Source organism: Canis lupus, chromosome 1 (assembly GCF_003254725.2).
Source record: "Canis lupus dingo isolate Sandy chromosome 1, ASM325472v2, whole genome shotgun sequence".
Classification (NCBI taxonomy): Eukaryota; Metazoa; Chordata; class Mammalia; order Carnivora; family Canidae; genus Canis; species Canis lupus.
In genome coordinates, this window is record NC_064243.1 from 103,871,777 (window position 1) to 103,888,721 (window position 16,945).

The 16,945-nt window shown below is 41.5% G+C and overlaps 2 protein-coding genes and 1 pseudogene across 2 annotated transcripts in view; all 3 read left to right on the forward strand.

Annotated features, from left to right (window-relative positions):
- Positions 1-993: 993 nt before the first annotated feature.
- On the forward strand, positions 994-11,057 carry LOC112643412 (KRAB domain-containing protein 5-like). Its single transcript, XM_025421449.3, has 3 exons — positions 994-1,133; positions 10,312-10,438; positions 10,933-11,057. Exons 1-3 carry the CDS (start codon positions 1,119-1,121, stop codon positions 11,040-11,042), a joined length of 252 nt encoding a protein of 83 aa, XP_025277234.1. The 5' UTR covers positions 994-1,118; the 3' UTR covers positions 11,043-11,057.
- LOC112643685 (zinc finger protein 91-like) overlaps positions 1,087-16,945 on the forward strand; it is a 231,578-nt gene continuing 215,719 nt past the window's right edge. Inside the window, 1 exon segment of the mRNA XM_049109060.1 lies at positions 1,087-1,133. The gene's annotated coding sequence lies outside the window, so the exon portion shown is untranslated.
- Positions 1,090-16,945, forward strand: part of LOC112643380 (zinc finger protein 883-like) — a 51,525-nt pseudogene continuing 35,669 nt past the window's right edge.

Below are 16,945 nucleotides of genomic sequence, written 5' to 3' on the forward strand. Positions count from 1 at the left end.
AGCATTTTGGAGCCAAGGACCAGATTTACTTATCTGTGTTTTTGTTGCTTCTCAGTGTCCTTGGAGCTTATGGGAGCCTGACTGTGGGGCCTTTCCCTTATCTTTCCCTGCTTAGTCCTATCTGTCCCTAACTCAATTGTTAGAGCCTTCCTCCTTAGATTCTATCAATTGGCGTGGGTGGAAACAACAGTGTTGTTTTAAAGAAGTGTTCCAAGTGAGGCACCTGGGTGGCTCAGTGTTGAGCATCTGCCTCCAGATAGGGAGCCTGCTTTTGTCCCCGCCTGTGTCTCTGCCTCTCTCTCTGGGTGTCTCTCATGAATAAATACAATCTTAAAAACAACAACAACAACAAACCAAACCAAAGAAAGCATTTCCAGGTGGCCTGGGGAGACCCTGGGCCCTCCATGCAGCCCATCCCAAATATATTGCTCCGGTGTCCCCATCTTGTCACCGTAAGAATTCAGGGACGCACACAGGTCAGCAAATGAGTGACACAAACAGGAAAGTTTCCTAAAACAAAGTACACTTTCAAGATGTGACAGCAGGAGACCCCCAGAGAGAGCGGGAGCCGGGGGCTGCGGGTTTCTGCGCGTGACTGACTGTTGTCGAGGAGGGGGCTGGACCGCGTACGACCCGGGGTGGGAATTTCTCGCAAGCCGCGTTTCCGCGCCTTTTCTTCCTTATTTGGTCGGGCGCTTCCGGTCATGGCGGCCGCCATCTTGGGCCCGGCTGGTTTGATCTGGCTCCTGGCGGCGCGCTGCCGGGCGGGCACCTGACGTCCGTCCTGGGCGGCCGCCGTCGTCTGTCTGCGCTGGTCCAGGTGTCCGGGGAGAGCGGCGCCGCCCGCCCGCCTGCCCCCCCGCCCCGGATAGAAACCGACCCGCGGGCACTCAGGGATCGGCGTCCAAGAGGAGCTCATTGTTCTGAGCGGCTCCTGACACAAAGGACCAGGAAGTGGGGCCTTTTCTGCATTTCGCCGTCCTGCCTGCAGGCGAGCAGGTTACGGGGTAAGAGGCTCTGTCGGTGGCTCCGAGGGCATTTTCTCCTGAGGCGGCTGTGATTGCTCCACGAATCTCCTCTGAGGAAGAAGTCCAGGGAATGAGGTGAAAGGAGAAGAAATGGCCAGTTCCCAGGTGAGCCTCGCGTCCCACATCACAGGCCGTGTCATCTTTGTCTCCTGAAATTCCGAGCGTTTCCAAGTTGCCAATGCTGATTGCTCTCGTTCTGATGATGTTCCTGTCTTAGGAGTGTATTCATCTCTTTTAAAAAAAATCCTTTTTCAAAAAAGGATACTGAGGGTCCCAGTCCCTGAGGCATTGGACTCTTGATTTTGGCTCCGGTTGCGATCTCAGGGTGCTGAGATGGAGCTCGGAATGGGGCTTCTCGCTCATTGGGGAGTCTGCTTCTCTCCTCCTCCCTCTCCCTCTGCACCCTCCCCCCTCCCAGCTCGCGAGCACGCACTCTCTTTCTCGCTCTAAAATAAAGACCATCCTTTTTTTAAAAGATTACTTTAATTTAGCTCCTAGAAAGAATATAGTATTCTAGGAGCTAAATTAGCGAGTACACGCACGCACTCTCTCCCTCTCTCTAAAATAAAATAAATAATACCTTGTTTTTTAAATTTAAAGAATACTTCTATTTAGCTCTTAGAATACTTTCCCACATTCCAGAGCCCTCTTTCCCTTCCCTCCAACCTGCCTTCCAGTAGAACATATGAACAATTGTGAGTTTGAATTAATGTCTTGCATCTATCAGAAATGTTCCCTCTGGGACAGATCCACAAGGGAAAGCACTGAATCAAAGATGTCTGTTGTGTGGATGTGGTCGATTCCTGGGATATCGGCCAAGGGGAACATTTCATGGTTAGGTCCCATCTGGATACTTTGATGGCTGTATGTATACCGGGATTAAGAAAATGTGCAAATAAACAGGATGGATGCGCCCCAGATAACTCGGAAAGGTCTGGAAAAGACAGCTTTGCTGTTTAGAATGTGAAAGATGCTCAATTTAAAATACACTAGAAGGGCACCTGGGTGGCTCAGTCGGTTAAGTGACTGGCTGTTGATTTCAGCTCCTGTCGTGATCTCAAGGTCCTGGGATTCAGCCCAGTGTCTGGCTCCCACGCTAAGCGGGGAGTCTGCTTGATATTCTTTGCCTCGGCCCCTCTCCCTACTCGCACTTCCTCTCCCTCTCTCTTAAATCTTTAAAAAAAATAAAAATCTACACTAGACATTACAGGACATAGGCGTTACATGTGGCTTGTAATTTGTATAAACCCACCGTTTTCTCATAATTAGGTTCATATTTTGATTTACATTTGGGGGCCACAAGAACACAGCAGGGATAATGTGTCTTATGTGCTGCAGGAACTGATAACAATTTGCTTCTTTACAGCTGATGTTAACTTTTACTTGGTTTTGTGCGCTCTCTGCCAGATTTCCTCCTGTGTAATGTGAATATGCCTCTCATTCATGAAGATTGGATGGATTTACTGAAAGATATGCAGAAGCCTTCACATTCAAACTGGGAACTCCTGAGTTTATTTTTGCATGTAGTTTCCAGTGGAAAATGAAGGCTCTCTCTTCTGTGTACGGGAGATACTTCTGGGAGTGGTGGTTGTAAATAATTCAGGCTGTTGTCCTGCAGGTTTCTGTTTTACTCTACACTCATATCTCAGACATACTCATATTTTCAGGAAAAAAACAAAAACAAAAACCAAGAATCACATAATTAACATGTTCAAGCATCTTAATATTCTCAAATCTAACACAGAGCATCAATGATTTTTGAAAGAGAATTCTCAGTGAAATACTAGACTCAGAAATGTTAGCGGTTTTCTTTTTCCTCCAATTTTTATTTAAATTCTAGTTAACGTATATATAGTGTATAGCTGTTTTCTTTATACCATTCTGTTTGTCTTTATAGTGTGATTAAAAGATAGAAGCATCATCATCCACATGTGGATTTATAAGTTTATTGCCAATGAAAATGTTTAAGTTACCATGACGTTTTATGCTATCACTTTTAATGTGTGTATAAGTGCTTTTTTACATGTGTGGATGTGTGCATAAAATGTAAAAGGTAGATCACTTTTGTGTCAGTGCCTTGTTTCCATCACTCTTCTCAGATTGCAGCAGGGTTGTCTGTAAATTGTCCTGGCTGTCATTTTAGATCGACTGTAGGTCAGACAACCCAGATTAAAAGCTAATCCCTTCCATGTACTGGATGTTTGTCACAATTGTCAAAATATTCTCATAAAAAGAATAATATGTTTATAGATTCTTATTATTTATTTGTGCCTTAATTTGTGAAAAATCATTAGAGTGCTACCTAATAACCAGTAAACGCTCAAAAAGTATTGTGCCATTCTTGCTGTTATTATTAATATTTTTTTAAAGATTTCATCCATTTATTCATGAGAGACACCGAGAGAGGTAGAAACACAGGCAGAGGGAGAAGCAGGCTCCATGCAGGGAGCCCGCCGTGGGACTCCTCCCCAGTCTCCAGGATCACACCCTGGGCTGAAGGCGATGCTAAACCACTGAGCCACTGGGGGCTTGCCCCATTCTTGCTCTTATAGTAGAATCTGTAAGGCTATAAAATGCCTTCAGTTACAAGTCCTCCAAGAATTCATAGAGTTATACCTCTTTGTTATTAAGAAAAAATGTATCCGTTGGCCCTTAGGCTACCACCTCCATTTGAAATACAGACTCGAATCCCACTCCTGAAGTCTGGAACACAATCTGCATTTTCACAAGATGTCCAAAGCACTTGGACATTTCACAACAGTGAAATTCTAACTCACAGTGGAATCTATTAGGTACATTTGTAACCCACCAAAACTTTCCCTTTTTTTTTTTTTTTCTTTAAGATTTTATTTATTTATTCATGATAGAGAGAGAGAGAGGCAGAGACACAGGAGGAGGGAGAAGCAGGCTCCACGCTGGGAGCCCGACGTGGGACTTGATCCCAGGACTCCAGGATCGCGCCTGGGCCAAAGGCAGGCGCTAAACCGCTGAGCCACCCAGGGATCCCCACCAAAGCTTTCTTTTTTTTTTTTTTTTTTTTTTTTTAATTTTTATTTATTTATGATAGTCACACACAGAGAGAGAGAGAGGCAGAGACATAGGCAGAGGGAGAAGCAGGCTCCATGCACCGGGAGCCCGGCGTGGGATTCGATCCCGGGTCTCCAGGATCGCGCCCTGGGCCAAAGGCAGGCGCCAAACCGCTGCGCCACCCAGGGATCCCCCACCAAAGCTTTCCATGTAAGAAATAGACACAACTGGGGATCCCTGGGTGGCTCAGCGGTTTAGCGCCTGCCTTTGGCCCAGGGCGCGATCCTGGAGTCCTGGGATCAAGTCCCACGTCGGGCTCCCAGCGTGGAGCCTGCTTCTCCCTCCTCCTGTGTCTCTGCCTCTCTCTCTCTCTCTCTCTGTCTATCATAAGTAAATAAATCTAGAAAAAAAATCTTAAAAAAAGAAATAGACACAACTATACTGTATGATAGAAATGCAGTACTCAGAAATGTGTATGCCTGTGTTGATGCCTTCATTTGACAAGTTATCTTAGCTAAACAAAGTATTTATAATGGTTTTGTGGATCATATGCCATTCTCTTACCTCAGAGTTAGAGAATACACTAGAACACATTAGTGTGTTAAAAAATATCTTATGGAAACAGTAGGAAACACTGAAGCTAGAATCAGTTCTCAACATAACTGAAAGAACATGAGTTCACTTTTTGGTGAGTCACAGATAGAAAGCACACCAAGTAAAGTTGTGACACAAAGGAAATTTTATTTGCAGCAAATAGATTGTTGAGAATAACTTCCAAAGCCTTGACTCCCCAAACAAGGGTGAGTGGGTTCCTTATATTTTATTTAATTTTTAAAAAGATTTTATTTATTTATTCATGAGAGACACAGGCAGAGGCAGAAGCAGGCTCTATGCAGGGAGCTTGATGTGGGACACTCTCCTGGGTCCCCAGGATCATACCCTGGGCCGAAGGCGGCGCTAAACCTCTGAGCCATCTAGAATGCCCCAACTCTTGATTTTAGCTCAGGTCCTGATTTCAGGGTCGTGGTGAGCTCAGGATCCGGCTCCCATGCTCATTGGGGAGTCTGCTTGAGTTTCTTTACTGCTCCTCCTCTTGCTCATGCTCTCTCTCCCTAAAATAAATAAATAATTAAAAAAACCCCAAAATACACAAAAACAAATAAAATGAACTAGACATTACAGGACATGGATGCTACATTTGGCTTGTAATTTGTATAAATCCACTGTATTCTGGTAAGGTATCAAGCTCTGCACTCCACACAGTCTCCTTGATATTCTCCCTCTGTCCTGTCCACACTCCTGCTCACTCCTTTCTTGCGCTCTCTGTCTCTCTCAAATAAATAAAATCATTTTTTTTTCACTCCGAGCCCCAAATAAAATCATTTTTAAAAAGATTTTATTATTTATTCATGAGAGAGACAGAGAGAGAGAGGCAGAGACATAGGCAGAGGGAGAAGCAGGCTCCATGCAGGGAGACTCGATCCCGAGTCTCCAGGATCAGGCCCTGTGCTGAAGGTGGCAGTAAACACTGAGCCACCCGGGCTGCCCCTATTTTGCCATGTATTAACAATAAGCTGGGATCCCTGGGTGGCGCAGTGGTTTAGCGCCTGCCTTTGGACCAGGGTGTGATCCTGGAGACCCGGGATCGAATCCCACGTCGGGCTCCCGGTGCATGGAGCCTGCTTCTCCCTCTGCCTGTGTCTCTGCCTCTCTCTCTCTTGTGTGTGACTATCATAAATAAATAAAAATTAAAAAAAACAAAAACAATAAGCCGTGATATTTATTACTCAACAGTCTTAGAGGGAATGATTGAGTCTGTTAAGGAGGGCCTGGCAGCAAACAATAAGGCCAAAGATACGAGAGCAGCAGAATTAGTATCATACAGAGATTATTGTGGTTTAAATTTGAGAGCCCTTATGCACTGAGGCTCTTTTAATCCTGTGAATTTCTCCAACAGAAGTTTCATGGCAGTGAGTGGCTCACAGGAGTATTTGTTGTTATCTGGTGCTGGTGGCATCTCCCCCTGGGCCTCTGTGTAGATACATGTCTATTTTACTCTAGTGTGGTGGATTCAAGGTAGGACTCCCTCTAATTTGAAGGAAGAGCGTGTGGTTAGTAGTACTGGGTGGGGCCTTGTCCAAATAGGGTAGAGTTGATCCTGGGGTGACCCATTTTTCTAAGTTTTGAGGTATATCAGTCCTCAGTTTGATTTGGGTGAAGCTCAATTTCAGGGTAGAGGGAGGAAAAATTTCCATATTTGTTGAGTGTATCCATCACCTGTCGGAGATTAATTATATGCTTAATGGCCTGAGAAATCTGTGGGTATGGAGGTGAGAAAGAGCATTTTGGAAAGGCCCCCCATAAGTCATCACAAATGGGCTGAGATTTTAGTTTGCCCTGTGGGGCAGCTGTCATTCTGGTGAGAGCTATTGTAGTAACTTTAACCGGTGTTCCTGTTTCCTGGCACAACTTTGCCAGAGTCTATTTAAGGGTTCTGCTTGCCCATTCTGTCTTCCCAGAAGATGGAGTCTCCAGGCAGAGTGTCACTTCCACTTGACACTTCAGGCCATGGCTCAGAAATGACTTTTGAATATAAAGATTGACCCATTGTCATTCTGGATTGACCTTGGCAACTGAAATTGAGGAGCTTTCTCCTTTACTAAGGTGCTTGTTACTTTGTTAGTTGTTTGTCCTTCCAAAGGCCTCTGTGCATCCATCCAGTGAATGTATCTACAAACACCAAAAGGTATTCGAACGCTCCAGGGGCATTGGCATTATAGTAAAGTCTGTTTACCAGTCCTTCCCTGGCATTGCCCGCTGGATTTGAGTTGCTCTCACTAGAGGGGTACCAGAGGTCTGGTTTGTATTTTATTAGTCTACAGTGGGCACATTGGTTTATTATTTTCTGAATAATTTCCTTCATCACTGGGGTGCTCATAGTCTTTAGTAGCCATAGGTATAAAGCTCCCTTATAATGGATGAGTCAGGTACACTCTTCAGGAGTCTACAGGCAGCCTTCATAGGTACCCAGATTCTCAGGTTATTCACCATTCATCTCCTGACTGTCGGGGATCACAGGTAGCCCAATTTTACAGCAGCCTCTTTTAGCTCATCGTGGTAGTATGATGGAGCGCGCTTATATAGTGGTAAGTGGGAGTGGCAAATGCAAAGTCTCCCCAGACTTGGCAGCTCTATTTGCCCCTGCATCTGCCAAACTTAAAACCTCCATTCCCTCTGATTTCTTTTTTTGATGGCCTCTACAGTGAACCACAGCCAGTTGTTTAGGCTTATGTGTGGCTGCTAACAGCCTGGGGATTTCCTTGCCATATTTAATTTCTCCATGTTTGCATTTAGCAGTCTTCTCTCAACAAAAATGTAATCCTACTCATCATTACCTTTCTTAACAAAAACATATCTTACTTTCCTTGCATATAGAATTGCTTTACTTATCATTTCTAGCAATCTGAGTTACATGTATCAGAATTTTAATGTTTAGAAAATTTAATTTCCAGGAAAAGATAAGTAATAACCAATTGAACTGTTAACACCAGAATTCTTTAGATTGGCAAATTTATGAACGTGTGACATGTGTCATAATTTCCACGATTGTGGTTTTTAAATGGTATAACTTTTTTTTATTTTAAAGATTTTATTCATTTATTCATCACACACGTGCAGAGACACAGGCAGAGGGAGAAGCAGGCTTCATGCAGGCGGCCTTACATGGGACACATCCTGGGTCTACAGAATCAGGCCCTGGGCTGAAGGCGGCGCTAAACTGCTGAGTCACCCGGGCTGCCCAATAGTATAACCTTTTAATAAAGCATAAAACATTTCCTTACGGACCGAATTTATCTTTAGTTTTTCTGTAATAAAAACAGATAAACCTCATGTTTAGTAATCAGTGTTTCAGTATTGTTATTTGGAAAATGTTTAGATATCTTATCATTTAATTTAGCAAAACTTTAAAGTGATAAGTTATCAAAGATTTTGGAAGCTTTTAAAAATTTACCTATAAGCTTTTTTATTTATTGAACTTATTTACTCTTTTTTTTTTTTTTTTTTTTTTTTTTTTTACTATTTTATTTTTTTTTATTTTTTTTTTCCTTTTTTATTTTTTATTTATTTTTTTTTTTCTATTTTTTTTTTTTTATTGGTGTTCAATTTACTAACATACAGAATAATACCCAGTGCCCGTCACCCATTCACTCCCACCCCCCGCCCTCCTCCCCTTCTACCACCCCTAGTTCGTTTCCCAGAGTTAGCAGTCTTTACGTTCTGTCTCCCTTTCTGATATTTCCCACACATTTCTTCTCCCTTCCCTTATTTTCCCTTTCACTATTATTTATATTCCCCAAATGAATGAGAACATATAATGTTTGTCCTTCTCCGACTGACTTACTTCACTCAGCCTTATTTACTCTTTTAACAATAATAAATACCCATGAAAATTTTACGGGACAGATAAAAAATTAACCATCATTTTAAGTTCTTTTTGGTGACAAATTGTAACAGATATAATTAATTCAGGTAGGTTGAAGGGTATCTATTATATTTGATGTTGATAATTCCAAAAGACATGTCTATTTTAATTACGTGAACAAATTTAAACTTTAATCTACAAAAATGATCCTATATATATGGATGTGAAAAAATTTGTGTTACCTTAGATTTTTGTGAATTTTAGAATCCCCCTCCCCCGCTTTAACTGTTTTTAAACCAGCTAAATAGAGCTCTTACCTGTTCGAAGTACATGCTTCCAGTGACCCAGGGGGTTCCTGCCTCCTTTTTCTGGGGTTGTAAGGAAAGGAGGAAGTGCTCTAGGACTAAGCAGCTAGGGGTAGAGATTTAAACTGGGAACAACAGGGCAGCCCAGGTGGCTCAGCGGTGTAGCACCGCCTTCAGCCCAGGGTGTGATCCTGGAGATCTGGGATCGAGTCCCACGTTGGGCTCCCCGCATGGAGCCTGCTTCTCCCACTGCCTGTGTCTCTCATGAATAAATAAATAAAATCTTAAAAACAAACAAACAAACTGGGAACAACAAACCAAACAGTCAGGTAGGATGGAGATTTCAACCTCACAGACTAGTCTCCATTAGGTCACTCCCATTTTGCTAGGTTAGATCATCCAATGCCTATGAAAGACTGGGTACTGTAATCTGTCACCAGGGATGTCTAGACTCAAGTGAGTATTCAATTCTCCCATTCTGACCATTATGCTGACTTGCCCAGACTCTGGGAGACCACTCTCGTTTACCTCAAAGCTGTGCCACATACCTTGTGTAACTTATTCCAACAGAAATCCTTCTAAGAGTAGTTTTAGTGGCTGCTGGATATCAGGTGATGTCAGAACACCAGGCTGGCAGTCACAGGTGTGAAGAGTGAGAGCGTCTCCCTCCCCCAAGGAATCTGCCTGCAGGCCCAGTAACTTGAACAAGTTAGCCAGGGTGAGCTTGTGGTACCCACTGCTGCATCTGTTGGAAGCCAGGGAACAGAGGCCAGAACCTGAGAAGGACACCTGTCCCATCTGGATCACCAAATTTGTAACAGAACTAAAGTGAATTTGCTCTTTGATGAGTCACAGAAACTACATAGTGGGGTTGTCAGACAAAGGAAAATTTATTTACAGCAAATAAGGGGATCACTGAGTATAACTTCCAAAGCTAAGACCCCCAGAGCAAGAGTGAATGGGTTCCTTTTATTTAGGCTTAGAATGAATATTTAGAAAGAGGAGCCTTGTCATCTTATGTAGAGGTGGTGGGCATACGGTCATGCATCTGGCTTAAGGAAACCATTCTATGCATACTTTGTTATATATATGAGGTTTGTACTCCTGGGGGAAGGATTTAGTATTATAATGAGATAAAGGTAACTGTACGTCACTCTAAGGGTCACTGTATGTGCATCTGCACAGGTTGAATTGGCAGTTAAGCCCAAACTGATCTGGGTGGTCTGGCTACTGGAGCATTTAGTCAGGGCAGTATTTACTGCTTGTACCGTTGTTTTTGTTTCCATCATGGGAGACTATGTCCCTGGGTTTTTTGTTTTGTTTTGTTTTGTTTTGTTTTGCCTGAATTTTAAGATAAGCTGGAAGAAAGAGCTTAAGGAAAATTTGGTACAAAAGTAAGTGGGTGCTAGTAGGTGAGCAGTAAAAGTCAAGTCATGGGGTCTAGCTGGTGTTGCTAACTCCCTCTTTCATCTTAGGTACATTGTGAACTCTGCCTAAGGCCACTTGGTAACTGTGGTATTTATTGCAGGGACTGCTGACATTCAGGGATGTGACCATAGAATTCTCTCAGGAGGAGTGGGGATGCCTGAACCACACTCAGCGGGAATTGTACAGGGATGTGATGTTAGAGAACTATGGAAACCTTCTCTTCTTGGGTGAGGATAACTTCCTTCCAGACTTCCCAAACCACACTCAGGGTTTTGTTCCTTCCCTTGAAGACCATCTCTTGGAAGAGTCTTCTTTGCACGACTGGAATTCAGATCGCTGCATTAAGGGAAGTAAGTAGGGGGTTATAGGTGGAGAGAAAAATCTTCACGATGTGTCCTTTTAGGCTTTATTTCCCCTTCCTTAAAGCAACATCATTACTTCTGTAGATTAGTGGCAGTTCTAGACATCAAGAGGCATAAAATGATACTCCTTACATCTTAAACTCCAATTTCCACTCCTTATTATTACATGTAGTACTTGCAAGTGGAACCCAAGATCTGAACATTGGAAATCCTTCCTGTGTGTAAAAGGGCTGTTGGACAACAGCTTTTGGGAAGTCATTTTCTAGAATTCTAAAATGTCCTCCCTTCTCTACTGAGCATAATACTGGATTGAAAATTAGAATCTTTAGCAATACTCATTCCTTTTTTCTAATAAACAGGTCTTGTTGTGTCAAAGCCAGACCTGATCATCTTTTTGGAGCAAAAGAGGGAGCTCTGGGATGTGAAGGGAAAGGAGACAGTAGCCTTCCATCCAGGTAGGTGGGAATGAATGAAGCAGATGACAGAAGTGAGGCCAAAGGTCAAGGAGGAAGGTAGACCATATATTGTGGTTTGGATAGCTCTCTTTGAGTAGAAATAAGTTTGAAAAGCATAGTTGTATTTCTCTTGCTGTCAGAGGGACATGCCCTGTCCAACACTTACCATGTTCTTACATCCTCTGAGGATTCTCCTTCATCTCTAGTGATCTTCCTTTATATTCACAGCATGGACAACATGCTCTACTTGGATGCTGAACGTCTCCATGATCTGAATGCTTTTCCATTGCTTTTGGAGGCCTGGGGAAATCTGTGTTAAGCCTTTCTAAGATCTGCTTTGCCTCAGGTCAGATGTGTGTGAGGGGAGTGGTGGGAATATTGGGGTTGGGTGCAGAAATCCCAAGAACAGTAGAGACAGATATCATCTATTTTCTGCTTTATGCTTTCCAATTATATGGAGACTTTAAATATAACCGTACAAAATTGAGACCGTAATTTCTTCAGATAACAAAGCACCTCCCTATAATGAGAAAATCTGATGCTTCATTTCACTTTACAGTTTCCTTTCTTTCATCTGGCCTGAGATTAGAAATTGCAACTCAAGGCATTCCAGTTCCTCAGTTTAATGTTTCTACTTGTTCCTACATAAAGTCATGCCATAGAGGAGCTAGAACATTTAGTACTTAGAACTGATAGCATATAATAAAGTTCCACATGATGAGATGAGCACTGGGTGTTACACTTTATGTTGACAAACTGAATTTAAATAAAATTTAAGGGATGCCTGAGTGGCTCAGCAGCTCAGCGGTTTAGTGCCTGCCTTCGGCCCAGGGCGTGACCCCCGGGTCCTGGGATCGAGTCCCAGATCGGGCTCCCTGCTTGAAGCCTGCTTCTCCCTCTGCCTGTGTCTCTGCCTCTCTCTCTCTCTCTCTCTCTTTCTGTGTGATTATAATAAATAAAGTTAAAAAAAATCTTAAAAATAAATTAAAAAAATAAATAGAATTTAAAAAGAAATAAAGTCCCAGTTATTACCTTAATTATTAATAACTGCATCATTTTATAATTTTGTCTGGTTTAATAAGTTCCTGTGACTGTGTCATATGCTTTCACTTCCTAATTTCTTTTATATTAGATTTATTTGATTTTTGAGATGGGAAGTTCTGATATGACATAGGCCTGTGCTTTATAAGAAATTAGTTATAGGGACACCTGGGTGACTCAGCAGTTGAGCATCTGCCTTTGGCTCAGGGTGTGATCCCAGAGTCCTGAGATCAAGTCCCGCATCGGATTCCCTACAGGGGAGCTTGTTTCTCCCTCTGCCTATGTCTCTGCCTCTCTTTCTCTCTGTGTCTCTCACGAGTGAATAAATAAAATCTTTTTTTTTTTTTTAAAGATTTTATTTATTCACTCGTGAGAGACAGAGAGAGAGAGAGAGAGAGAGGCAGATATGCAGAGACACAGGTGGAGGGAGAAGTAGGCTCCGTGCAGGGAGCCTGACGTGGGATTCTATCCTGGGACTGCCGGATCATATCATGCCCTGGGATGAAGGCAGGTGCTAAACCGCTAAGCCATCCAGGGATCCCCGAATAAATAAAATCCTAAAAAAAAGATGAGTTACATAATGCATAAAAGTTCCATATTTTATTTTTATTTTAAAAAATATTTTATTTATTTATTTATGAGAGACGCACACAGAGAGAGGCAGAGACAGAGGCAGAGGGAGAAGCAGGCTCCATGCAGGGAGCCCAATGTGGGACTCGATTCCAGGTCTCCAGGATCACGCCCTGGACTGAAGGTGGTGCTAAACCGCTGGCTGAGCCTTCAGGGCTGCCCACAAGTTCTATATTTTAAAAAATGTTTTGTTCATACGTGTAATTTATTTCAGGAAAAATTAATCCTCAGACTTTTTTCTGCTTTCCTGAAAATTTATTTGAATTTAATCCTAAATATTTATTATATATAAAAGAATTATCAGTATATTTTACAATTTCTGTGTTGTTTATTTAGAAATGAAGGGCTTTTGTTTGCTTGATTCTAAGGAATGGATCACAGTTATATATTCTTTGTAAAAATAAGCGGAACATATTAATAACATAGTATATTTATTTAATGTCTTTTAAGTGCTTGTTCATAAAATTTTCCAGTAGACGTTTTTATGATTGATCATAATGAATTTCCTTCACAATTTTACTGCCACATAGACATGGTAATGATTCAAAATACTTGATTTTTATATATGCACAGTCTCAGTCTAAGATTATAATAAAATAGAATTCTTTTTAAATAATGCATACATTTTTGTTTTTTGAGAGAAAGAGAGATAGCAGAGGGAAGGGGGAGAGGGAGAGAGAGAATCTCAGACTCCATGTCCTGTGCAGAGCCCAGTGCCAGGTTCCATCCATCTCGAGAGCCTGAGATCGTGACCCGAGCTGAAATCAAGAGTCAGTCATTTAACTGACTGAGCCATCCAGCTGCCCTAATAATACATGTATTATGTAACATTTTTTGGGTTAAATTTTGTTTTATTCTGGTTTTGCAATTCCATAATAATGTACTTTCTTTTGTATGGGACTTTATGGTTTTTTTTTTTTTTTTTAAAGATTTTATTTATTCATGAGAGACTGAAAGAGAGAGGCAGAGACATAGGCAGAGCGAGAAGCAGGCTTCCTGTGGGGAGCCTGATATGGGACTCGATGCCAGGACGCCGGGATCACAACCTGAGCCAGATCAGATCATGAACTGAGCTGAAGGCACTCAACCACTGAGACACCCAGGTGCCCTGTATGGGACTTTTAACATATTAGTTAGTTGTGTTTTTGCTTTTTACCTACATGTTACATTTTTGGGGTAACCGTTTTCATCTCATTTTAAGATGATGTGGGTTCAACTCAAATATGGATCAATTGTATGTCTTTTGCCAAGAAAATTATGTACATATTTGTCTAAATATTAACCATACGTTGTTTGTGACTCCCGTATTTCCATGGTTAGTGGTTAGTGAATGTTTTATCATGTCTAGTTGAGTTGTCATAGTAATAGAATTAATTTCATTAACTATTTATTGAAGAATTTATGTTCTCTTTGCATGAGAGAAACACTTTTAGAATTGAAGGAACTTTTTTTTTTTTTAATTTTATCTATTTATTCATGAGAGACACATAGAGAGGCAGAGACACAGGCAGAGGGAGAGGCAGGCTCCATGCAGGGAGCCTGATGTGTGGGACTCCATCCTGGGATTCCAGGATCATGTCCTGAGCCAAAGGCAGACGCCTAACCACTGAGCCACCCAGGCGTCCCAGACTTAATGATTTTTATACTTTTATTTAAAAAAAAATCCTGTAGCATTATAGCACCATAGATTTCTATAATTATGTGAATGTGTATTTATTTATTTAAAAGATTTAATTTATTTGAGAGAAAGCTTGTGCTCACAGGGGGAGGGACAAAGAGAGAAGCAGACTCCCTGCTGAGCAGGGAGCCTGACAGGCTCGATTCCAGGACTCCCAAATCATGATCTTAGTTGAAGGTAGATGCTTTAACTGACTGAGCCACCCAGGTGCCCCAATGTAAATATATTTAGCAGAGAGGTTCATACTTTTGTATGATTTTGGTTACTGTTTAAAATCCTTTTATTTCCACTGGAAGGACTCCCCTTGATGTGCCTTGTAGGGCAGGTTAACTGGTAAAGTTCTAAGGGTTGTAATTTGGGAAAGCCTTCATTGCTCCATTTTTGCAAAAACAGTTTTTCAGTTTTGCCAGATAGAGTATTCTTGGTTGATATTTTTTGATCTCATCACCTGAATATATAGTCCCATGCACTACTTTTATAAGAAATTATTCTCTGCTTAGAATCCCACTAATAATCATATAGGATAAGTTGCTTTTCTCATGCTGTTTCAAATTTCTTTTTTCACCTGTGATTTTTGCTAGGTTACTTACAATGTGTCACTTTTTGTTCATGTCTTGACATTTATCCTGCTTTGAATTTACTGAGCTTGTTGAATTTGACTCTTTCCAGAAAGGTAGAAAGTACCAGCTTTTAGTTTTTCATGTAAAGTCTATGTTCCTTTCACTCTCCTCCTCTTTTGGGATCCCCTTATGTACATATTGGTCCACTCATTGGTATCCCATGAGTCCCTTAGACTCCATCCTTTTCCACATTTTTCTTTGTTCTTCTTCATAGATAATACAAAACAAGGCATCTTAAAGATGTCTGATTCTTTCTTCTGCTTGATCAAGTATGTTGCTGATTCTTCAGTTTATTTTTAAATTCAGTAATTGTACTTTTCAGCTCCCAATTTCTGTTTGGTTGTCTCATACTTGTTAGCTCTTTGGGTGTTTATTTTGATCATGTATAGTTTTCCTGATATCAGTTACTTTCCTATCTTTCCTCTTCTTCTATGGGTATCTTTATAATGGTTATTTAAATTCTCTGTAGGTAATTAATGGTTCTCTATTTATTTAGGGCCAGTTTGGGGACTTAATTTTGTTTCTTTGATAGGAATGTGTTCTGTTTTTCCGTATGCTTTGTGATCTTTTATTGAAATTTGGGAATCAAACAAGAGAAACAGCTTCTGGGTCCCAGGCTTTAGGTACTTGTTTTGTACAAGAGAACACAAATAACAGCTGTGCTACTAATTCTGGGGCTTGTCAGACATGTTCTGGGGATGTGTAATGTCTGAGTTTTTATAATTTTCCACTTATAAGAGCGTTTTTTTTCTTCTTGGAGCCTGAGATTTCTCCTCTCCCTGATGTTCGCTTTTAGCTTTGCAGTTTCCCTGGTGCTTGAATAAGTACTCATATTTTCTCTGAGTGGCCACCACGGTGCATTCAGAGGGTGCTTCCATTTCCCTCAGCCCTCCATGTCAAGCATGATAAGAAGTCTGTCAGGGAGCTGCACAAAACCAGATCATTAAACACAGAGGTCACATATGTCTTTGTCTCTTGAGGAGAGGTGAGAGTTTTCTCACAATCTTGTTGTGAAACTCTAGGTAGGGTGAGTAACTATTGTGGGCAAGTGTTATAAACTCATCTTGTCTCTTCAATGTGGCTCTTCTTCATCTGTACTTGCCTGGAGGTGCTGTGTTCTTCTAACTGGCTTCTGGAGCACTGGAAAATGTAGTTTGGTCCATTTCTGTCTCCATGGAAAAGTAAAGTCTGGTTGCTTCCTCTTTCTCCCTTCTACTGATGTGCTATGATGGACATTAGTTTTGTACATTAGCATTTTAATGTATATGCATGTAAATACAGCAAGTGCAATAATCATTTGGTATCTTTCAGTTATGTCTTCTGACACCCTACCTACACTTACTGGCAAAGACAGGTAAAGAATATTTCCTTTGGGATGCCTGGGTGGCTCAGCAGTTGAGAGTCTGCCTTCGGCTCAGGGTGTGATCCTGGAGTCCCGGAATCAAGTTCCACATTGGGCTCCCTGCATGGAGCCTGCTTCTCCCTCTGCCTGTGTCTCTGCCTCTCTGTCTCTCATGAATAAATAAATTAAGAAAAAAAAAAGGAATATTCTTTCCTTAGAGTGATATGGAAGCAGTGGCCCTGAGTATTTATTCTTAATGAATGACTGGGAATTTGATAGAGGGAGAGTGAAGGGCAGGAAGGATGTTATGATGGATATAACCAAACTGGGACAATTACCCATAGTGAAATTTAATGCCAGAAGAGATTGAGGATATAAAATATCTCGAGGAAAGCCCCACTTTTTAAGACAGTGTGTTTCCTTTTGACCATATTGAGTATTAAATTCACTAAAATTATTTCATGCCTTCATTGCTGGTGTGCATGTAAAATCATTTGCTGATTATTGCTGTCTCACAGATCCGAGGGGCACTTGTACAGTAGGGAATCCACTTATACCTACTTTTCCATGGGAGATTAAGGACACTAATGTGCAACGTGTGAAGAA

Excerpts from the sequence above, each read along its gene's own strand:
- LOC112643412 (XM_025421449.3), top strand. Across the intron at positions 10,439-10,932 it reads TGGAAACCTTCTCTTCTTGG|GTCTTGTTGTGTCAAAGCCA; the intron begins GTGAGGATAACT and ends TCTAATAAACAG.